This window comes from Nerophis ophidion, linkage group LG23 (assembly GCF_033978795.1).
Source record: "Nerophis ophidion isolate RoL-2023_Sa linkage group LG23, RoL_Noph_v1.0, whole genome shotgun sequence".
Taxonomy (NCBI): Eukaryota; Metazoa; Chordata; class Actinopteri; order Syngnathiformes; family Syngnathidae; genus Nerophis; species Nerophis ophidion.
This window is the reverse complement of record NC_084633.1, coordinates 4,994,602-5,017,420: the sequence shown is the minus strand read 5'-3', so window position 1 is coordinate 5,017,420 and position 22,819 is coordinate 4,994,602. Positions and strand designations below refer to the sequence as shown.

At 39.8% G+C, this 22,819-nt stretch overlaps 2 protein-coding genes across 6 annotated transcripts; both read left to right on the top strand.

The window, feature by feature from the left end:
- The first annotated feature begins 825 nt into the window (after nucleotides 1-825).
- Nucleotides 826-13,774, top strand: kctd13 (potassium channel tetramerization domain containing 13). 2 transcript variants are annotated; one of them, XM_061884241.1, is made up of 7 exons: nucleotides 826-1,256; nucleotides 3,926-4,064; nucleotides 6,312-6,481; nucleotides 6,608-6,697; nucleotides 7,776-7,828; nucleotides 12,002-12,197; nucleotides 12,512-13,774. In XM_061884241.1, exons 1-7 carry the CDS (start codon nucleotides 1,245-1,247, stop codon nucleotides 12,746-12,748), a joined length of 897 nt encoding a protein of 298 aa, XP_061740225.1. In that variant the 5' UTR covers nucleotides 826-1,244; the 3' UTR covers nucleotides 12,749-13,774. The 2 variants fall into 2 exon arrangements, with proteins under 2 accessions (XP_061740225.1, XP_061740224.1); XM_061884240.1 differs by having other exon boundaries at nucleotides 828-1,256; nucleotides 3,926-4,186.
- Nucleotides 13,775-15,142: 1,368 nt separating this feature from the next.
- hirip3 (HIRA interacting protein 3) lies at nucleotides 15,143-21,629 on the top strand. Of its 4 annotated transcripts, none has more exons than XM_061885322.1 (8): nucleotides 15,143-15,293; nucleotides 15,694-15,814; nucleotides 17,178-17,328; nucleotides 18,430-18,687; nucleotides 18,772-18,962; nucleotides 19,122-19,269; nucleotides 20,524-20,622; nucleotides 21,104-21,629. In XM_061885322.1, the coding sequence occupies exons 1-8, from the start codon at nucleotides 15,220-15,222 to the stop codon at nucleotides 21,286-21,288; spliced, it is 1,227 nt and encodes a 408-aa protein (XP_061741306.1). In that variant the 5' UTR covers nucleotides 15,143-15,219; the 3' UTR covers nucleotides 21,289-21,629. The 4 variants fall into 4 exon arrangements, with proteins under 4 accessions (XP_061741306.1, XP_061741307.1, XP_061741305.1 ...); XM_061885323.1 differs by having other exon boundaries at nucleotides 18,427-18,687; nucleotides 18,847-18,962; XM_061885321.1 differs by having other exon boundaries at nucleotides 18,427-18,687.
- The last annotated feature ends 1,190 nt before the right edge of the window (nucleotides 21,630-22,819 follow it).

The window sequence follows — 22,819 nt, the reverse complement described above, 5'->3', positions numbered from 1 at the left end:
GTGACACTATTGTTCTTTTTTTTATTTTTATAAATGTCTAATGATAATGTCAGTGAGGGATTTTTAATCACTGCTATGCTGAAATTATAACTGATATTGATACTGTTGTTGATTATATTCATTTTTGTTTCACTACTTTTGGTTTGTTTTGTGTCATGTTTGTGTCTCCTCTCTGTTTATTGCAGTTCTGAGTGTTGCTGGGTCAGGTTTGGTTTTGGAATTGGATTGCATTGTTATGTTATTGCTGTGTATTGTTTTGTTGGATTGATAAAAACTAAACAAAAATAAAAAATTTAAAAAATAGGGAATCGATTCTGAATCGCACAACGTATTTGATTCGATTCGATTTTTTCCCACACCCCTACTAGGCAATATCCATCCATCCATCCATTTTCTACCGCTTATTCCCTTTTGGGGTCGCAGGGGGCACTGGCGCCCCTCTCAGCTACAATCGGGCGAAAGGCGGCGTACACCCTGGACAAGTCACCATCTCATTGCAGGGCCAACAGAGATAGACAGACAAAATTCACACTCAGATTCACGCATTAGGGCCAATTTAGTGTTGCCTATCAACCTATCCCCAGGTGCATGTCTTTGGAAGTGGGAGGAAGCCAGAGTACCCGGAGGGAACCCACGCAGTCACGGGGAGAACATGCAAACTCCACACAGAAAGATCCCGAGCCCGGGATTGAACCCAGGACTGCAGGACCTTCGTATTGTGAGGCAGACGCACTAACCCCTCTTCCACCGCGAAGCCCCCTAATAAACAATATATAAAGTAAAATGATTTACTCGTCGGAGCAAATGTGGTGCTACGCGTATTTTCTTTCGACAGGGGGCAGGCACGTTCCCCAATATTCTACAGTAGAAGAAGAAAATACCGGAAATTGTGGAGCTTTCATTACAGAGTGACCCAGTTCTCTTTCTTAAATTAACATAAATTATTTTATGAGGGAAAACTAATAATTCGTCTCTTATACTGGTGAAGACGTACTGTTATATTTTTTGCTGCCGCTGGCGTAACGAAGCTAAAACGGCGGAGTTCCGAATCAACATGGACTAGCCGATGTTACCATTTTGCTGAAGCAATGCTAGCTGGCGTCAAGATGAATTGTCCAACCTTAGCCCCGCTGCAGAATTATTAAACATATAATACTTGTTGGGGGTTCTCTTGGGGCTCATTGGCAATCAGCACAATTCGTCAAACGTCTTAAGAGATCGCTTCAACTCTCCAGTTCCTTTTGATGTTCAGCGTTGTAAGTACAATTCATGATACGCCACAACAATGCCAAAAGCATGACGTTTCGTCATTTTTCATGTTCGCTAACATCTTCCATGTCCTTGTGTTTTTTATTATTTTTTACCAAACATTGTGTTTGACGCATGCAAAGGCAGATGGCGTATTGCCTCTCTGAAATATGTCGCAGAATGTGATCAAAGTCAAAGGAAATGCCAAACCCTTCTATGCTTGGAGGAATTGTTGCTTTGCAAATTATTCCTGGCAAGAAATTTGAAGTAGCTCATTGATTCAAAATGTTTTGCTTTGCTGAGTTGGACGACAACATATCAAAGAAAGGTCTGATTAACCACATAATGCTGCAGCTGTCACATATACTGTAATATTGTACATGGTAATTGTTATATATTATATGAAAATATAATATATCAGGGCCCTGTGATGAGGTGGTGACTTGTCCAGGGTGAACGCCGCCTTCCGCCCGAATGCAGCTGAGATAGGCTCCAGCAACCCCCCGCGACCCCCAAAAAAAGACAAGCTGTAGAAAAAGAATGGATGGATAATATATCAGTAAATACATCCATCCATCCATTTTCTACCGCTTATTCCCTTTTGGGGTGGCGGGGGGCGCCGGCGCCTATTTCAGCTACAATCGGGCGGAAGGCGGCGTACACTCTGGACAAGTCGCTACCTCATCGCAGGGCCAACACAGATAGACAACATTCACACTCACATTCACACACTAGGGCCAATTTAGAGTTGCCAATCAACCTATCCCCAGGTGCATGTCTTTGGAAGTGGGAGGAAGTCTGAGTACCCGGAGGGAACCCACGCATTCACGGGGAGAACATGCAAACTCCACACAGCAAGATCCCGAGCCTGGGATTGAACCCAGGACTGCAGGACCTTCGTATTGTGAGGCAGACGCATTAACCCCTCTTCCACCGTGAAGCCCTCAGTATATACAATATGTATATATTACATATGTTATTGGCGACTTGTCTGGGGTGTACCCCACCTTCCGCCCGATTGTAGCTGAGATAGGCGCCAGCGCCCCCGCGACCCCAAAAGGGAATTAGCGGTAAGAAATGGATGGATGGATACATAGGTTATATTTTATATTAGGGCAGCACGGTGCAAGAGGGGTTAGTGCATCTGCCTCACAATACAAAGGTGTTGAGCAGTCCTGGGTTCAATCCCGGGCTCGGGATCTTTCTGTGTGGAGTTTGCATGTTCTCCCCGTAAAGTCGTGGGTTCCCTCTGGGTACTCCGACTTCCTCCCACCTCCAAAGACATGCACCTGGGGATAGGTTGATTGGCAACACTAAATTGGTCCTAGTGTGTAAATGTGAGTGTGAATGAGGTTGGCAGACCCGTCAGCGATCCTGTTCTGTCTCCCTGTAATGTTTGTCTGTTCTTGAATGGGATTGTGCAGAAAATTTTAAATTTCTCCTCAGGGATTAATAAAGTATGTCTGGTCTTGATTCTGATGTTGTCTGTCTATCTGTGTTGGCCCTGCGTTGAGGTGGCGCATTGTCTAGGGTGTACACCGCCTTCCGCCCGAATGCAGCTGAGATAGGCTCCAGCAACCCCCCGCGACCCCAAAAAAAAGACAAGCTGTGGAAAATGGATGGATGGATGGATAATATATCAGTATATACAATATATATATATATTATATATGTTATATTTTATAATGGGGCAGCATGGTGGAAGAGGGGTTAGTGCATCTGCCTCACAATACAAAGGTCCTGAGCAGTCCTGGGTTAAATCCCGGGCTCGGGATCTTTTTTTGTGTAGTTTGCATGTTCTCCCCGTGACTGCGTGCGTTCCCTCCGGGTACTCCAGCTTCCTCCCACCTGGGGATAGGTTGATTGGCAAAACTAAATTGGCCCTAGTGTGTGAATGTGAGTGTGAATGTTGTCTATCTGTGTTGGCCCTGCGATGAAGTGGCGACTTGTCCAGGGTGTACCTCGCCTACCGCCGAATGCAGCTGAGATAGGCGCCAGCGACCCCAAAAAGGGACAATCGGTAGAAAATGGATGGATACATACTAGTCTGCTTTATACCTGCATTATCCTTTCCATCCTTACACCTTCCATCCTTTGTAACTGAGCTACTGTGTGGAACAATTCAGTGGATCATTAAAGTTTGTCGAAGTCCTATTGGGCCTTTCTCAGTGTAAAGTACTTGTGAGTATCCAGAAAGTATATATAAAACAAATTTATGCAAAGATTGACTCCTGTTCAACCATCCATCCATTTCTGCCGCTTGTCCCTTTTTTGGGATCGCGGGGGGTGCTGGAGCCTATCTCAGCTGCATTCGGGCGGAAGGCGTGGTACAGCCCGGACAAGTCGCCACCTCATCGCAGGGCCAACATACTCAAATCCTGAACAACTGAAACAGCTAAAATCCACCGTGACCATAAGTCATTTCTCCATTCCTATGAAAACAGGTTTCTCTTTTCTTCTACCAACCTAATCACATCCGTTGTGTCCTTGAGCAAGACACTTCAACCTTGCTCCTGATTGGTCGTGTTTAAGGCCTTGAATGACTGCTCCCGACATCAGTGTGTGATTGTGTGTGAATGGATGAATGTGGAAATAGCGTCAAAGGGCTTTGAGTACCTTGAAGTTAGAAAAGTGCTATACAAGTATAACCCATTTACCATTTACTTTGCTATTACAGTCGGAGAAGAACCTTTCAGCCCCATGTCTGCTGAGGCGTCAGTCGGCAGTCCTGCTGCCAACTCTGCCCAGTCTGCTGTCTCCCAGCCTGCTTTCCAGAGCATTGTTGAACACAGACACCAGGGCCTGCTGGGAAGCAAGTATGTCAAGTTAAATGTCGGTGGCTCGCTGCATTTTACAACAGTCCAGACACTTACCAAGGAGGAAAGTGTGCTGCAGAGTATATGTAATGGAGGAACCGAGGTGACCATAGACTCTGACGGTGAGTGGACCAGAAAACATATCTGTTTGCTGTTGATCTCTATTATCTACCTGTTCATATTTTGTATTTATTTGTTCATGTATTTATATGCTTTTGTTTTTAATAGTAATTGGCTTTATTGTCTCCGAGGAGAAATCTGTCTTGGATATCAAGACACAACGTTACATACATACACACAGTTCATTCGACAATACAGTGACGACCGTGGACAGTAGAGATGTCCGATAATATCGGACTGCCGATATTATTGGCCTATAAATGCTTTAAAATTTAATATTGGAAATTATCGGTATCTATTTCAAAATTATCTGTATCGGTTTCAAAAGTAAAATGTATGACTTTTTAAACACCGCTGTGTACACGGACGTAGGGAGAAGTACAGAGCGCCAATAAACTTCAAGGGCGCTGCCTTTGCGTGCCGGCCCAGTCACATAATATCTTCGGCTTTTCACACACACGTGAATGCAAGGCATACTTACTCAACAGCCATACAGGTCACACTGAGGGTGGCCGTATAAACAACTTTAACACTGTTACAAATATGCACCACTCTGTGAACCCATACCAAACAAGAATGACAAACACATTTTGGGAGAACATCTGCACTGTAACACAACATAAACAGAACAGAACAAATACCCCAGAACTCCTTGCACCACTAAGTCTTCCGGGACGCTACAATATACACCCCTCCCCCCCACACCTCAACCCCGATTCCCCTAATCCCGCCTACCTCAACCTCCTCATGGTTTCGCAGGGAGAGCATGTCCCAAATTCCAAACTGCTGTTTTGAGGCCTGTTAAAAAAAATAATGCCCTTTGTGACTTCAATAATAAATATGGCAGTGCCATGTTGGGATTTTTTTCCATAACTTTAGTCGATTTATTTTGGAAAATCTTGTTACATTGTTTAATGCATCCAGCGGGGCATCACAACAAAATTAGGCATAATAATGTGTTAATTCCACGACTGTATATGTTTGTATCGGTTATCGGTATTGTTAATTAAGAGTTGTACAATATCGGTAATATCGGATATCGGCAAAAGCCATTATCGGACATCTCTAGTGGACAGTGTGCAGGTATATCAGTTATGAGCTCACACATTACACTCCCCTTGTATTGCACACCTTCGTTATTGCACTATCCCAACATTCCACTCCTTATTGCATCCGGTTATTACAGTAGTTTTCTGTTAAGTACTTTGATTGCCAGTGGGAGAAAAGAAAATCTATACATGTTGAGTTTGTATGTTGCTGTTCTGTACCGTTTTTCCATCCTTCACTACGAATGCAGTGGTACCTTAACTTAAAAGCTTAACGGTTCTGTGGTAAAGCTCTTAAATTGAAACACTTTGTATCCCAAATCAACGTCTCCCATTAAAATAAATTGAAATCAATTCAGAACAGCACAATTTTAACCAAGTTACTTTTAAACAAAAACAAACCGTTAGATAAGAAGTATTGTATAACACAATACAATGGAATGTACTACTACTAAGTAATGTAATAATTATGTACAGCATTTACATTGGAGAGTGGACTTCTGCGGTATCTCATTTGAGCTGCTTCTCCGTCAAACACACCATCAGCAGCTTTTAATTTTTTTCATGGATATACATCCAGCATTTTGATATTATTTTAGCATTGTTAGCGTTGCACTCCTGCTTTTTTATAGTGCAGACTAACATTGATACGCTTCAAGTTGGCTACACACATCAATTATTTTGATGATATACTATATATGTATATATTTTTTTCAATGAATATCATCCATCCGCGTTCTTCTAAACACTGACTTTCCTCCTTCTCGTTGTTGGAAAAAGTAGTTATGTTCCTATCTATTAAAAGCCAGTTCTAAGTAAGACCAAATCTTAAGGGGTTGACTGGTTGACTGTGATATTTGCTATGCCAACCAATGGCGGGGATGATTGTAACTCAAATTCTCCTAAGTTGAGGTACAACTGTACTGTTCCAAAGAGCTGTGTTTCATTTTTTCATAATAGTTTAAGGACTTAATATAATGATCAGATTCATCCTTTTGCAAATGGGGTTCATTGAGTGTACAGTGAACACATTTTTGAAGAATGTCCAAATAGCTGATTATCTTTTCTCTGTCTGCACTAGGCTGGGTAATTTTAGATCGAAGTGGCCGACATTTTGGACTCATTTTGAACTTCTTGCGAGATGGCTCGGTACCACTCCCCGATGACCACAGAGAACTTGATGAGGTCCTGAAAGAGGCCCAGTACTACAGGGTCCAGGGACTCGTCCAGCACTGCCTCACCGCCATGCAGGTAAAGTACTTGTATGTCTGCTTAGTTTGGTATGGAACTTGATATATCACTAGTTTCCATTTAATAAGTGCTTTTACTGAACAGTAAATGTACCTTATATATAAGTGTGGCTGTTTCCCTTTGTAGAAACAAAAGGACGTATTTGAAAGTGTGTGTCGCATCCCCATGATCACGTCAGCCAAAGAAGAGCAAAAGATGATTGCAACTTGCAGAAAGGTAATCACAAAATGTTATGGATAAGTGACAAGTATGTGTTGGTTAGCAAATGATTCCCAGACTTAAAACCAAAGAACTCAGTGCAGCACAACTGGGTTTTTCCCCCTCTGAACATCTTGTTATTGATTTTGGCAAGACATTTTTTTACACCAGAGATTATCATAAGAAGCCATGTGAGGGGCTACTTGTTCGACGCAAACCTTTTGAGTGATTCTTATTTGTCTAAGGTTTATGTGTAACTCAAATAGTCTTTACAGTTAAATGTTAATATTCACATACACTCATATATTTCAAAAACGGACAAATTCCAAATTTGAATTTATTAATGGAAAAACTCCCAGATGCAGCATCTCGTTTTAAAGGGGGACCAAAGAGATTTTAAATTACGCAATACAGTACAACACAGGACAAGTGACACAACAAACAGTTACAGACAATCATTAAAGACAATTTTGCTCAGATACCGCTCATCTCACACAACTCTCTCAGAATGTACAATATTTACAATAGAATAACATATAATGCAGTAAATTAAATGTAATATTATTACATTAAATTCCAACCAAGGGCATACTACATACAGTGGCATTCAGTTTTAAGATAAAGAAAAATAGACATTTTGAAGGGACCAATTGTTGATAAAGACCTCAGAGAGACAGGCAGATGATTCCAATCAAAGGGGGCTCTAAAAGAAAAGGACCTCCGAGCCAGCTCTTTACGCACAGTAGGGACAGTAAATGTAGGATATTGAGTGTCGTAGGATGATGCAAAGAGCACAAGAAAACATTTCAAATATGCTGGTAGAATAAAATAAATACACTTGAAAATAAATAGAAACCCATGGTACAGCCGTCGCTTGTCAGGATGGAGCGAGTTGAACTGGGTGTATAAATGACAGTGATGATTCTGTATGGACAACTTAAAATACATCTAGACAGGGTGTTAAACATTCCAGTGATTAGAGAGACCGGTATCTCTATCTCAGGAAGAGGGATTGCATTGATTATACGGCACAACCTCGCATGTGTGCCTGTCCTCTGCGAGTGGCTAATTTGTTGTGTTTTCTTTGTTTTTACAGCCGGTTGTAAAATTGCAGAACAACAGAGGAAACAACAAATACTCATATACCAGGTAAAAGCTACCGACCTCCTGAGGCCACATCACACAAAGACAATGTTGAAAATTGTGTTTTAGTCTTGTGTCATTAGAAATGTGTATTTAAATCCTGTGTGTTCTATTTTAACAGACAATATAGCCTTGTGTGTGCACTGCTCTGTGTGTGGTGCTTTTCGACATGCAGCAATATCATTTTGAAAATGTTTTTTTAAAACCGCATACTTTTGTCCTCATGCAAACTTAGTTTTTGTCCTCAAAAAATTTGCTTTTGTAAAACTCCAGCCAGTTTAGAGTCTCAAAACAGGCGCCTTTGGCGTTCATGTGGATGGGTTGAACCATGGGTGTCAAACTCATTTTCATTAAAGGCTGCATCGCAGTAATGGCTTCTTTTAGAGGTTCGCTTTTTTAAAATTAATTTATATCATGTATGCGGGTAATAACCTGTGAATAATCTTGATTAATCTAAATGCATGTGCATTTGATTATTAGATTTTTTTATGTACAACCCGAATGCAGCTGATATAGGGTCCAGCACTCCTCGCCACCCCAAAAAGGTCAAGCGGTGGGAAATAGATGGGTAACTTGCTTTAAAATCATAAATAAAGGTGACAAGCATATATTTAACTGTTTGTTTTTATCTCACAAAAATATTTCTGCAATACAGTATATAATATAATTAGCAGGATCAGATAATATTACAGTTTAAAATATGCATTTCTTTCTGTCAGAATTGAAAAAAACGAATGCATTTAGTAAAAAACAAAACAAAACAAAAAAGCTATTTTAATGAAACCTATTTTTTCCAGGATTTCGCGGGCTACATAGGATGATGTGGTGGGCCATAACTGGCCTCCGGGCTTGAATTTGACACCTGTGGGTAAAACGGAGCTTTTTGGTTTCTTTTAAACGTGCGAGATTATCTTTTGTGTTCAAACTTCGAAGATAAATGGATCAATTTATGCCCTTGGGCCTTGTAACCTGCACAGGTGATTTAAACAAAACAATGTGTTTCCAGGGCGATCAGTAAGCGCGTGCTGTTCCTGTTACAGATCTTATATATCACTATGTAGATGAACAGCCATATAAGACAACTGTGGCAGTTTTTTCATGCTTCTGGTTGGTCAAAATGCGCATATTTTTATTATATTATAGTGTGGATGCTTGGATGGAAACAGTTTTTTTTACAGGAGTGGGCGAAATGTGCATTTTTGAAATGATACATGTTTGTGACTAAGGATGGGAATTGATTGGATTTTTACGATTCAAATTCCATTTTCAATTTTCTGCTTAATGATTCGGTTCTTTCTCAATTCTCTTATCGATTTCCACTTGGATAAAATTATTACAAGCAGGTTAGTTAGCATCAACTTTGTTTTGTTTACGAAGGATATGTGATTTTTCTGACTAATTGCGGTGTTTCCGTTCTGGAGAACACTTCTTAGTTTCTCATAACGTACTATATAAGAAGCATTAATTTGACACTTACTGTTAATACCAACAGGTTTTACAATGAGGCTCTAATATGACAATCATTGTTAGTTAATTACCTGCAGTATTAACAGCAGACGACGTGTTACATTGCACTTCCGGCTCAGAGGAGATCAAACTTGCATCATTTCGTCAAAGTTATCACATGGTGTGTGCGTTTATATTTAGGGAATCATTAACAAAACTGTCAAATTATTTTCAGGAATTGAAACACTCGGAGCCATTTGTCAAAAAATAATCTGTTTTCGAGTCCCATTCCTATTTATGACTGTGGACATGGCCATAGTCAAACATACCCCAAACCCTTTAAGCTTTCTGGAGATGTAAAAGATTTGAAAATTGCATATCACTGTTATTCTGATCAGAATTATCACGGTTATCATTGTTATCACGATTTTGTTGAATGTGAACAAAAAGTACTTCGTAGACACACTGAAAATATTTTCAGTTTTATTCTAAAAAAAAAAAAAAAAATTGACTCATTGTACTTTCCTTGGCCAGATAAACAGTAAATGTTTGTTTTTTTACTTATTAACCACATTATTATTATTATTATTATTGATATGATTAATTATTAGATAAAAAATATATGTTAAAATAATAATTGAAAAATATATAATGAAATATAGTACAGGCCAAAAATTTGGACACACCTTCTCATTCAGTGTGTTTTCTTTATTTTCATGACTATGTATTTTTATTATTATTATTATTATTATTGTTATCGTAGATTGTCACTGAAGGCATTAAAACTGTGAATGGACACATGTGGAGTTATGTACTTAACAAAAAAAGGTGAAATAACTGAAAACATGTTTTATATACTAGTTTCTTCAAAATAGCCACCCTTTGCTCTGATGACTTTTTTTGCACATTCTTTGCATTCTCTTGATGAGCTTCAAGAGGTAGTCACCTGAAATGGTTTTAACTTTACAGGTGTGCTTGAAGAATGCCAAGAGTGTGCAAAACAGTATTCAGAGCAGAAAAATATTTTTGTTTTTAAATGTTTATCCTCTTCCGGTTTCATATGGAAAGGTTTTATAGCCTTTTTTTTAGTGATGAATATATATAGAGTGTTTCACGTCGGGTTTGTGTGACATCACGCGTGTTCACTTCCTGTTGTAGATCTCTATAAATACATTGATCGTTGTACCTCTGTGTTCTGAGGCTAAGTCACACTGCAGGTCAATTCTGATATTTTTATTCAAATCCAACCGTGGCTTTATGGATATGCTAGATTGGTAGCTTCCCTTAAGGAGTAAACTCCCACAATATCGATAAATTTACCAATTCAATAATTATGCCCGCTCAACATCCATTGCAGCCATCCCTTTCAAGGGTTCCCCACATCTGCTGTCCCTTCTCAAGGTTTTTTCCTTCTAGGTTTTCTTTGCCCAGATGTGGGTTTATAGGAGGATGTCGTAGTGAGTTTGTGAATTCCTTTGAGACATTGATTAAGAGTTACTCTATATGAACAAACTTTGATTAATTGATAAAAATCAGATATGTATCCAATAGCACTGCAGTATGAATGATCAGATCGCCTTCATCTGACCTATACGTCATGAATAAGCGGCACACGTCATCATTCCTTGTCAAAATGTGCTCCAGCACACGCTTCTCTCCAGTCTAATCAAAGCAAATGCACCACAAACTGCTAGAGACAAAATTGTTGCCCTTTACCTAATCTCTTATGCCAAATATTACGGTTAAGAAAATGTTGACCCTGGTTTCAAAAAATTCTTGAAATTGCCACAAATACGCCATAAGTGAGACCTACTAGAATTGGAGCCATGTTTACATCCTAGCGGGTCATTTCTGGGACCCATTCCATTCCCATTAAAAAACACATTTCTTTTTGTTATGTAAACGACAACAACCAAAATCTGAATTACCGTGCAGTGTGAACACAGCCTCAGAGAGCACAGGCTGCACGTTTTATGTGCACAATTCAATAGCTTAGTTGCTCAGACAACAATGTGTTTATATACACGTTTGGATTGTAGTATGATGTTAGTAATGGACAAAAACATGAATGTCTCTTGCATTCATGGTAGCAAAATATACAAATTTTAAAAAGGCACATTTATATAGTAAACACACAATTAACAGCTAATTGTTTGCGCGCTAGCTTTTTTTCAAGTTTCAAGTTTATTCACAATACTGTATTACAATTACAACAGTAGTGAATATCCATTTGAGGATGGTAGTAAGTGAAAGGGTCCCCCAGATAAGCTAGAAGAAGCTTTTAGCAGGGGGTCCAGAGGTAAGTACATGCTTGCGTCTCATTATGCAGTGACAAGCAGTATCACCAGTCTTTGATTTTTTCGAAGTGCAATTGTCACAATTTTAAGATAATTCTAATTGAAAGCAGTAATATGAACCTGTGGGAGTTTTACCGTTGTTTGTAGTTATTACTGTTTATCATTAAATCCCTAAAGCTTTGACGATAAAAAAAAAATAAAATATATTACTTGTTGACTACGATTTGAATTGTACTTAGAAGAGTGCAGACGTCCAGCAATATCAGCACCAAGTTGTAGCTTTCACAGATACAGTACACATCTCTTTCTTGTGTATCATTGGTGTACTGGGTTTGCATCACCTCAACATTCCCTGTAATTCCTTGAGTTGCCAATTGTGCATACTAATAATAATACTTACTTACACTTGCTTTGTCTTTTTCTCCTTTTTAACCAGCAATTCAGATGACAACTTGTTAAAGAACATTGAACTTTTTGACAAACTCGTCCTTCGCTTCAACGGACGAGTCCTGTTCGTCAAGGATGTGCTGGGGGATGAGATCTGCTGTTGGTCTTTTTACGGAGAAGGTCGTAAGATTGCTGAAGTGTGCTGCACGTCCATCGTCTACGCTACAGAGAAGAAGCAGACCAAAGTAAGTGTGACCAAAGTTTGCTGCGTTTAGCGTAACCAAACTGGAATTAACTTTAATGAATTGACCTCCAAGGCAAAAATGTGATGTTTAAACCGATTTTTAAATCATTTTTAGAAAAGCTAAGAACTTTTAATCTCATCTGTCAACACATGCTTATGCTACTGATTCTCTTCAGTGTAGCTGATTAAAAAAATATGTTGATTACATGCAATCATCTTAATCCTCAGCATGAATTTCCACTTCAGTGTTGTGTTCTCATAATCACTCAATGAGGCGTTCACTGACTCACATTCAACGTTATCTGTTAATTTTAGGTCGAATTTCCAGAGGCTCGGATTTTTGAAGAAACCCTCAATATCCTCATTTATGAGAATGGCAGAAGGATCGGTCCGGGAGGCTTGTACCTTGTAGACTCAAGAGGTTCCTCGGCGGGCCAATCAGAAGAAGAGGGTGCATCAGGAGGGGACAGGCGAGTGCGGAGAATCCACGTCAGGAGGCACATAATGCACGACGAAAGAGGCCATGGCCAGCAAACTGTGTACAAAGATTAACAATGTGAAGACAAAAAAAGGCACGCAAGAATGGCCTGGTGTTGGCAATAGCTTGATTGTTCGACGTCACTGCCCGGGTACTGCGTTGTAACTCAAGTGAGCCAGGTGATGTTATGTTTACACGATAAACTATTGTGTACAGATTTTAAATAGGAAAAAGCAGCCTGGGATATGAAACTGGCATAAATATGATTTCATTATTCTTTGCCTCCATCCGATGTGGGTGTTGATGATATGCACTGGCAGCCTCTGTGTTTTTACTTTTTGGGAACACTGTTTCAGGCTTGATCTGCTTTTATTTCGTCAGGTTGTCCACATTGTCACAGGTAGAAGAGGTTGTGTGTGGACAGTAATAAGCAGGGGATGCTGTCTTTCTTGTCCTTTTTCCTTGTTTAAGCTTAGATATGTTAACACTGGAACAGCCTCGGAGCTATATTCTGTGAAGTTGTCTATGAATGAGATTGTTGAGCAGCTCCAATTGTCTATTTAAATTATTTCTTCTGTCGCTTTGAAATGTTTTTGTTTTTTAATTAATTTATAAACTTAATTTATTGTCATGTATTTAACTTTTGTATGCAATCACAGTGTTAACATGTTCAAGTGGGTTGTACATTTGCACTTCATAGCACACATCAGATTTGTAATTTCTGTATATGACTAAAAGTTTTGTTTCAGCGTGTTTAAACAGAAACGTGAGTAGGTGATTCTAATGTGTTTTATTCTGAGCCATGATCTTTACCCTTTATTCACGTCTTAAACCAAAAAACTGATATTTGCGCAGTAATGTATTGGCCTAATAATAATAATCTCAATATGTCCAGGGTTGTATGTCTTTTTACATTTAAGCCCTTCAATTTTTTTCTTCTCCGATGTTTTGTGAAAACCTAATAACCTTGAAATCTTACAAACACTGGATAAAGTGTGTCCTCTACAAAAAAACAAAAAACAATACTTATAACACAATGCACTACTTTCACTTCCGTCCACTTGTGGTGAGAACTGTTCGAAATAAATTTAAGAAATCCATCTTGCTTTTTGGTTCATTAATTCAGGTATGATTTGCATTCATGAAATTAGTTATTCTGCAATGAGTTGGTGACTTGTCCAGGGTGTACGCCGCCTTCCGCCTGATTGTAGCTGAGATAGGCACCAGCGCCTCCCGTAACCCCAGAGGGATTAAGCGGTAGAAAATGGATGGATGGAAATGAGTTATGAGGGAAAAAGCTGCTACAGAACCTGGAGTTTCTACTACAGAAGCTGCAGAACCTCTTTCTAGAGTTCAGCAGTGAAAACAGTGCTTGGTGGGTGTGGGAGGAGTCTCTACAGATTTTCTGAGCCCTGGTCAGGCAGCAGCTTTTTGCGATTTGCTGCATAGGAGGAAGGGGAGTCCTGATGATCTTTTCCGTCATCCTCACCACCATGCAGAGACTTCCAGTCTGAGGCACTGCAGGTACCAGTCCAGACAGAGATGCAATTGGTCAGCAGGCTCTCTATAGTACAATGGGGGCAGGGAGCTGTGCTCTTTTCGTCCGACGCAAAAAGTGCATGCGCTGCTGAGCTCGTTTTACAAGGGCTCCGGTGTGTAGGGACCAGGTCATATTGTCAGTTATCTGCATCCCCAGGAACTTGGTGCTGCTTACGCTGTCCACTGCTGTGCCGTTGACGAAGCGTGGAGTGTGGCTGGACTTATGCCTTCAAAACAAATTAACTCGCTGGAGTATGAAGACAATATAACATGCGTTCATAAACGTGGATGCACTATATCTGTACAGTACCGTATTTCCTTGAATTGCCGCAGGTCATAGAGTATGCGCCTGCCTTGAATTCCTGCCGGGTCAAACTCGCTTCGCAAAATAACTAGCGCATGCTTAGTATTACCACCGGGTCAAACTTGTGACGTCACTAGTGACACTTCCTCTGTCATCATTTTCAAAATGGAAGAGGCTGATTTCAATACCGGCAATTTGAAATCGCACAAAGGGAAGATGATTAAGAGCTATTCAGTAGGATTTAAGGTCCAAGCTTACATCACACTCAAATTTTTACTGCATGCCTCTGGTAAGTGCCGGAGTGAGAAGAGGTTTTAACATAATTAGCGCATGCTTACTTTTACCACATGCCTTTGGTAAGCGCAGGAGTGAGAAGAGGTTTTAAATTAATTAGCGCCCTGGCGGCAATTCAAGGAAATACGGTAATCTATATTTGCACCTTATTGCTATTTTATCTTGCATTAGAGCTAATGCAACGAAATTTCGTTCTTATCTGTACTGTAAAGTTTAAATTTTAATTACAATAACAGGAAGTCCAAGTCGTATTTAATTATTTTCGAAATTATAACACCACAAACATTAGAAAGGCGTCCGTGTAATTTTGGTCACAACCGGACAAAAAAAACCCAATGTCGTTTTGTGACGTCACTTCCGTTTAGCGACTCCCGCCAATTGGTTGACTTGAGTCTCTACTTTAAAAACATGTCGCCTGCGAGAGAACTGACAACTATCCGCAGCTTTGTCCGTGGACAACTCCGCGATGAGAAAGATTTAAGGTACACTTTATTTTGAATATCCAAAACTTGCGTGAGCTAGGAAATGATTGGTTTTATACAACCAATTCAAAACAATTGGCTTTTGGATGTCAGCTCGTGTTTACAGGCGCTGTTAGCAAAAATGAGAAGCTTCAAACTAGACAAGAGTTTATACCAACACTATAGAAGATTTTTAAAGGAATAATCAGATATATTTCAGCAAAGTCAATAAAGTATAAATTATATATAGACCTGTTAAGAACTACGAGATCAACAAGCCTCTTTTAAACGCACAGTTACGTCAAGTTACGATGGCAAATGATGCAACCACTGTGGAGCAGCGACACCTGCTGGACACTCATTTACACTAAACTACTGTGATATTGTTTTGCCTTTTTATGTTGTTATAATATGTTTACAGCTTGCTGACTCTGAGGTTGTTAAAAAGGCGATATTTGGCCCTCGTCGGAGGTGAATGTCTAAGTCCATCTGCCAAAGGTTTACTGAAACAAGTGGTGGAAGAAGAATTGATCAAAATGCAGGTATTCAAATTACAGAGGAAAAATGTTGTTTAAAGCAGGGGTGTCAAACTCATTTTAGCTCAGGGGCCACATAAAAGGAAAATCTATTCCCGAGTGGGCCGGACTGGTAAAATCATGTCATGATAACTTAAAAATAAAGATGACTTCAGATTGTTTTTTTTGTTTAAAAATAGAACAAGCACAATCTTTTCTTTTTACACTTACGTGTTGCCGTTCATAGTATTCTTTCTTCATTTGTCATGTTTTATAATTTCTGAATAAGTGATGTGATAATGTTAATCAGTCAAATAGGTGTGAGTCTGGCAGAGTTTTAAAATGCTCTCATCGTGTACAATTTTAATCTATCAGAAGATGTAATCATACTTGCCTACCCTCCCGATTTTCCCGGGAGACTCCCATATTTTAGTGCCCCTCCTGAAAATCTCCCGGGGCAACCATTCTCCCAATTTCCACCCGGACACCAATATTAGGGGCCTGCCTTAAGAGCACTGCCTTTAGCGTCCTCTACAACCTGCCGGCCCAGTCATATAATATATGCGGCTTTTACACACACATAAGTGAATGCAAGGCAAACCTGATCAACAGCCATACAGGTCACACTGAGGGTGGCTGTATAAACAACTTTAACACTGTTACAAATAGGCGCCACACTGTGAACCCACACCAAACAAGAATGACAAACACATTTCGGGAGAACATCCGCACCATAACACAACATAAACACAACAGAACAAATACCCAGGAACCCTTGCAGCACTAACTCTTCGAGGACGCTACAGTATACACCCCCGCTACCACCAAACCCCACCCACCTCATCTCCCGAATTCTCCCCCCCCATCTCCTGAGGTCTCAAGGTTGGCAAGTATGGATGTAATATCAAAATAAAATAACAGCATGTTATAATGTAACTTACTAATTTCCCTCAACTGATGTACTAACATCATGTGGTTTATTCTGTAAATATGTAGCATCACCTACAACAAAACTTGTGAATTTGGACTAATTTCATGAATAACACATGAAGTTAGAAGGGGATACATGTTATTTCTGCATATTTATGTGCGCCCAGATAATGTGTCCCCAGTCCTCTATCTTAACCGGGCCCATAGCTCCGCCCCCTCTGAAGTCATGCACAGTCCTACGGGATACAAATATTTGCTATTGCGACATCCATTGGACACATTTGGAAGAGCAGTTTCTTTCATTCAAAAATTTCCGCAAATGTTTATACTTACCAAAATCATCTCGCGGGCCGGATAAAACCTGTTCACAGGCCTGATCCGGCCCAAAGGCCCTGCGTTTGACACCCCTGGATTAGACTATTCTATCGTGCGCAACTTAATGACTTATTTTGCCTGAAAGGACGTAACCAAAAGTGGAAGTGAGTCGGAGACAAAGGAGGACACACCAAACGAAAGAAAGAGAGAAAGAGAAAAGCACTCTGCGAGTGAGAGTGAATGTGAGGTTGAGTCCAAGCAAAAGAAGTCCCGTCGTTATGTCAACTCCGTGCCTGGTGAGTTTGTAAAAGTTTTTTGTGGAAATCCTGTACCTGTTTTAAAAAGCACATATATTCAGACATTTTTAATGATTGATAGTCCCATTAGGGACGAGCGATGCAGCCTGAAATCTACATGGCAATATATTGCAGCCTCTTGCGATAACCATATATAAGACCATTTTAAATGGGCTACAAAGGCTCCTAATTTGGCTGCTGACGTACAGTCGTGGTCAAAAGACACTTGTAAAGAACATAATGTGACGGCTGTCGTCAGTTTCCAATAATTTCTACAACTCTTACTTTTTTGTGATAGTGATTGGAGCACATACTTGTCGGTCACAAAAAACATTCATAAAGTTTGTTTCTTTTATGAATGTATTATGGGTCTATTGAAAATGTGACAAAATCTGCTAGGTCAAAAGTATAAATACAGCAATGTTAATATTTGGTTACATGTCCCTTGGGAAGTTTCTCTGCAATAAGGTCATTCACAAGGTTCTGGTTGAATTTTTGACCACTCCTCTTGACAAAATCGGTGCAGTTCAGCTAAATTTGTTGATTTTCTGACATAGATTTGTTTCTTCAGCATTGTCCACACTTTAAATCAAGACTTTGGGAAAGCCATTCTAAAACCTTAATTCTAGCCTGATTTTACCACTTTCGACGTATGTTTGGGGTCATTGTCTTGTTGGAACACCCAACTGCGGCCCAAAACCCAACCTCTGGGCTGATGGTTTTAGGTTGTCCTGAAGAATTTGGAGGTAATCCTCCTTTTTCATTGTACCATTTACCCACTGTAAAGCACCAGTACCATTGGCAGCAAAACAGGCTCAGAGCATAATACTACCACCACCATGCTTGACGGTAGGAATTGTGTTCCTGGGATTAAAGGCCTCACCTTTTCTCCTCCAAACATATTGTTGGGTATTGTGGCCAAACATCTCAATTTTTGTTTCATCTGACATCACATGGACAAAGATAAGACCTTCTGGAGGAAAGTTCTGTGGTCGGATGAAAGAAAAATTGCAACCTTAACATTTGCACTGAAGACTAATCTGTTGTGTTCTGCTGTGTTTTATATCTCAATATTTATTATATTTATGTACCCAAAAGCAGAATCAGAAGATAAAGAGGAATGCAGCGAAGACAGTGTGGCAAGTGAGGAAGAAGAAGAAGAAACAAAAACTAGAGCAGGTGATGCAAAACAGGAGATAACAAATGCAGAGCATCAAGACGACTCTGAAGACGATGAAGTAGTTGCAGAGTTAAAAAGCAACACACCAAAGACGAAAACAGACCACAGTAAGGAAGACGAGGATGAAAGTGACTCAGACCAGAGCGACACGCAAAACGCTTCTGATGGAAGCAAAAAAGGTTCAAATGAAAACTCTTATCTTGTATTCTTTATAACTATGCTGCTTAATACAGACAGTGTGAATCTGTTTTTATGAACTATAGAGGAAAATGTTCTGGCAGAAAAAGACACAAACCAGACAGATTCTGATTCATCCTCTCTGCCCTCTCTGGATGAAGATCAAGAAATAGAGAGACACAAAAAGCAAGTCAAGCGTAAGGAAGACAAAGATCAAGATGTTGGAAAAAAGAAATCGAGAAAAAGAGAAGAAAATGGTGGCGAAAAAGGTCAGAAGGTGAGTCCGTGTGTGATCACAAACTTATTTGACATTACGTACAAAAAGTTGAGGATATTTGAATTTCTGGATGAGCCTTAATTCACATTAGTGTTCACAGGTGAACTGAATTTGAAAAGGTAAATTATCCATAACTTTCTGTGTCTGACGTTGCTGTAGGATAACCACAAGGCAATCGTGAGGCTCAAACGCTACATTTCTCTGTGTGGCGAGAGGCGCAATTACAAGAAGCTACTGGGTGACTGTAGGAGTGTTTGCTCCATGGTTGCTGTTCTAAAGAAGGAGCTGGAAGATCTTGGTGTTCACGGTAAGTGGGAATGCAAACTGTATCACACTGAAAACCTTTCATGCATTAGACAGACCATTCATTAGAACAGGGTCTCCAAGCTACTATTACAAATAGAAAATCTTAGCGAGCTACTCCCTTTTTGTAATATTTATTTTCACAGCTTATTGCAACCCAAGAGGAATAAACTTGTTTTGCCAGGACTTTGGTATCCACAACTCACATTTTCTACAAAAAACATTCATAAAGTTTGATTCTTTTATGGATTTATTAAGGGTCTACTGAAAATGTGACATAATCTGCTGGGTCAAGTGTATACATACAGCAATGTTAATATTTGGTTAGATGTCCCTGGGCAAGTTTGACATCAAATGGACAAAGATAAGACCTTCTGGAGGAAAGTTCTGTGGTCAGATCAAACAAAAAATTAACTGTTTGGCCACAAATACCCAGCAATATGTTTAGAGGAGAAAAGGTGAGGCCTTTTAATCCCAGAAACCCCATTCCTACCGTCAAGCATGGTGGTGGTAGTATTATGCTTTGGGCCTGTTTTGCTGCCAATGGAACTGGTGCTTTACAGAGAGTAAATGGGACAATGAAAAAGGAGGATTACCTCCAAATTCTTCAGGACAACCAAAAATATTCAGCCTGGAGGATAGGTTTTTTGGGCACAGTTGGGTGTTCCAACAGGACAATGACCCCAAACACACGCCAAAAGTGGTAAAAGAATGGCTAAATCAGGCTAGAATTAAGGTTTTAGAATGGCCTTCCCAAAGTCCTGACTTTAACCCCATTGAGAACATGTGTACAATGCTGAAGAAACAAGTCCATGTCAGAAAACCAACAAATTTAGCTGAATTGCCCCAATTTTGTCAAGAGGAGTGGTAAAAATTAATCCAGAAGCTTGTGGATGGCTACCAAAAGCGCCTTATTGCAGTGAAACTTGCCAAGGGACATGTAACAAAATATTAACATTGCTGTATGTATACTTTTGACCCAGCAGATTTGGTCACATTTTCAGTAGTCATAATGAATTCATAAAAGAACCAAAGTTCATCAATGTTTTTTGTGACAAAAAAGTATGTGCTCCAATCACTCGATCACAAAAAATAAGAGTTGTAGAAATTATTGGAAACTCAAGACAGCCATGACATTATGTTCTTTACAAGTGTATGTAAACTTTTGACCATGAGTGTTTATTTGTTTTCATTTTTAATCGCCTCTGAGAAAGTTTAAGTTTAAGCTCTGACTTGCATTGCTACTTCTTTCATAAAGGTCAGCCATCCATAGAGAAATGTAAAAGGTTACGTCGCAAGAAAGATGAAGCTAAAGAACTTGCTGAACTGGATGTCAACAACATAATTGAAACACAAGGTGAATACTTTCATCTTCCTGATGGTAAATCAGTCACTTAAAAGTTGTTTCGTGTGTCCATTCATTTAGTTTTTAAAGTGAAATGAAATGCGTCCATGACATTTAGATCAGCGGTTTTCAACCTTTTTTTTACAAAGTACCACCTCAGAAAACACTTTGCTCTCCAAGTACCAACATAATGACCAACATTAAAACAGAGTAGCCCAAGTGTTCATTAAAAACAAGGCAAATGTTTTATTTAACAATGCTATTTTTTATTTTTGGCCACTAAAACTACACACAGTTTGAGTATAGGAAAATAAAACCCTGTACTTTAATCAAGTGACAATTTGGCGCGTCACGAGTGGTACAGTATCACAGTTTGAGAATCACTGATTTAGATTATACACTACTTGCTCAAAAAGGGATTGGTGAAAATGTATGTTCTAGACAAAATAACAATAATAATAATATTGATCACAAGTGCTTCATTTTGTCTCAGGTCGACCTAAACGGAGAGGAGCCGTTGCACGACACGGACAACGTGACCCCGTGCTCTCCACGTACCAGCGGTCATTGAACTCTGGTTCCGGTAGCGATCAGGAAAACGACATACAGCGAGGACCCAGAAAAACCGACTGGGCCAACCTCCAAGGAATCATCAGCGATGATGCGGACAGTGACTGAGGCAGTTATTGTTTGGTTGTTAGCAACATTCAGAAACTTTCACGAAATGAGATAAGAAACAGCTAATTAGATTTTTGAGATGATCTGGACCACCGTCCGGATTTCCGGATGTTTTTCTAAGAATTCTTAACTTTTTGGAGATTGGGCTAGATCTCCAAGTGCTTTTTTAGTTTTTCAAGCAAGTATTTAGAAAGAGACAATTCCTTTTATTACTGTTATAAAATGCTTATGTCAATTATGAGTAACTGTACATTTGATACAGTGTGTTGTACAGAATGTTATATAAATGTTGATGACGCCTTAAACAATAAAATGAACACAATGATTCACATTTAAAAATAGTTGTATTGCATGGCAGTATAATTTTTTTTACATATTTTGTACATACATTTTCCAATTTTTAACACCTGCAAGGAGCACAAATATGTCCAACTAAAAACAAGACGAACAGTAGTCCAGGGGCGTCTGGAGTCTTACACTGAGTGCTGCTTACCGAACAAGGATGAGGATGCATTTTGATATTTTAATTTTAAAACCAATACAATGTAAAAATTATAAAAACAGCCTGAATGTCAATTTTGAGTTATTAATCAATCAATCAATCAGTGTTTATTTATATAGCCCTAAATCACAAATGTCTCAAAGGACTGTATTCAGACTACAACATCGTCGGAAGAACCCACAAAAGGGCAAGGAAAACTCACACCCAGTGGGCAGGGAGAATTCACATCCAGTGGGACGCCAGTGACAATGCTGACTATGAGAAAACTGGGAGAGGACCTCAGAAGTGGGCAACCCCCCCTCTATGGGACGGAAACCAATGGATGTCGAGCGGGTCTAACATGATACTGTGAAAGTTCAATCCATAGTGGCTCCAATACAGCCGCAAGAGTTCAGTTCAAAGCGGATCCAAGACAGCAGCGAGAGTCCCGTCCACAGGAAACCATCCCAAGCGGAGGCGGATCAGCAACGTAGAGATGTCCCCAACCGATAAACAGGCGAGCGGTCCATCCTGGGTCTCGACTATGGACAGCCAGTACTTCATCCATGGTCATCGGACCGGACCCCCTCCACATGGGAGGGGGGGACATAGGAGAAAAAAGAAAAGAAGCAGCAGATCAACTGGTCTAAAAAGGAGGTCTATTTAAAGGCTAGAGTATACAGATGAGTTTTAAGGTGAGACTTAAATGCTTCTACTGAGGTAGCATCTCGAATTGTTACCGGGAGGGCATTCCAGAGTACTGGAGCCCGAACGGAAACGCTCTATAGCCCGGAGACTTTTTTTGGGCTTTAGGAATCACTAATAAGCCGTAGTCTTTTGAACGCAGATTTCTTGCCGGGACATATGGTACAATACAATCGGCAAGATAGGATGGAGCTAGACCGTGTAGTATTTTATACGTAAGTAGTAAAACCTTAAAGTCACATCTTAAGTGCACAGGGAGCCAGTGCAGGTGAGCCAGTACAGGCGTAATGTGATCAAACTTTCTTGTTCTTGTCAAAAGTCTAGCAGCCGCATTTTGTACCAACT

What these genes read in the sequence shown, in the direction of transcription:
- kctd13 (XM_061884240.1), top strand. Translation starts at nt 3,949, where the DNA reads ATGTCTGCTGAGGCGTCAGTCGGCAGTCCTGCTGCCAACTCTGCCCAG. An exon ending in GGTGACCATAGACTCTGACG is followed by an intron (nt 4,187 to 6,311) that starts GTGAGTGGACCA and finishes TGTCTGCACTAG; the next exon opens with GCTGGGTAATTTTAGATCGA. An exon ending in TGATTGCAACTTGCAGAAAG is followed by an intron (nt 6,698 to 7,775) that starts GTAATCACAAAA and finishes TTGTTTTTACAG; the next exon opens with CCGGTTGTAAAATTGCAGAA.
- hirip3 (XM_061885321.1), top strand. Translation starts at nt 15,220, where the DNA reads ATGTCGCCTGCGAGAGAACTGACAACTATCCGCAGCTTTGTCCGTGGA. An exon ending in GTGGCGAAAAAGGTCAGAAG is followed by an intron (nt 18,963 to 19,121) that starts GTGAGTCCGTGT and finishes ACGTTGCTGTAG; the next exon opens with GATAACCACAAGGCAATCGT. An exon ending in GGAAGATCTTGGTGTTCACG is followed by an intron (nt 19,270 to 20,523) that starts GTAAGTGGGAAT and finishes TCTTTCATAAAG; the next exon opens with GTCAGCCATCCATAGAGAAA.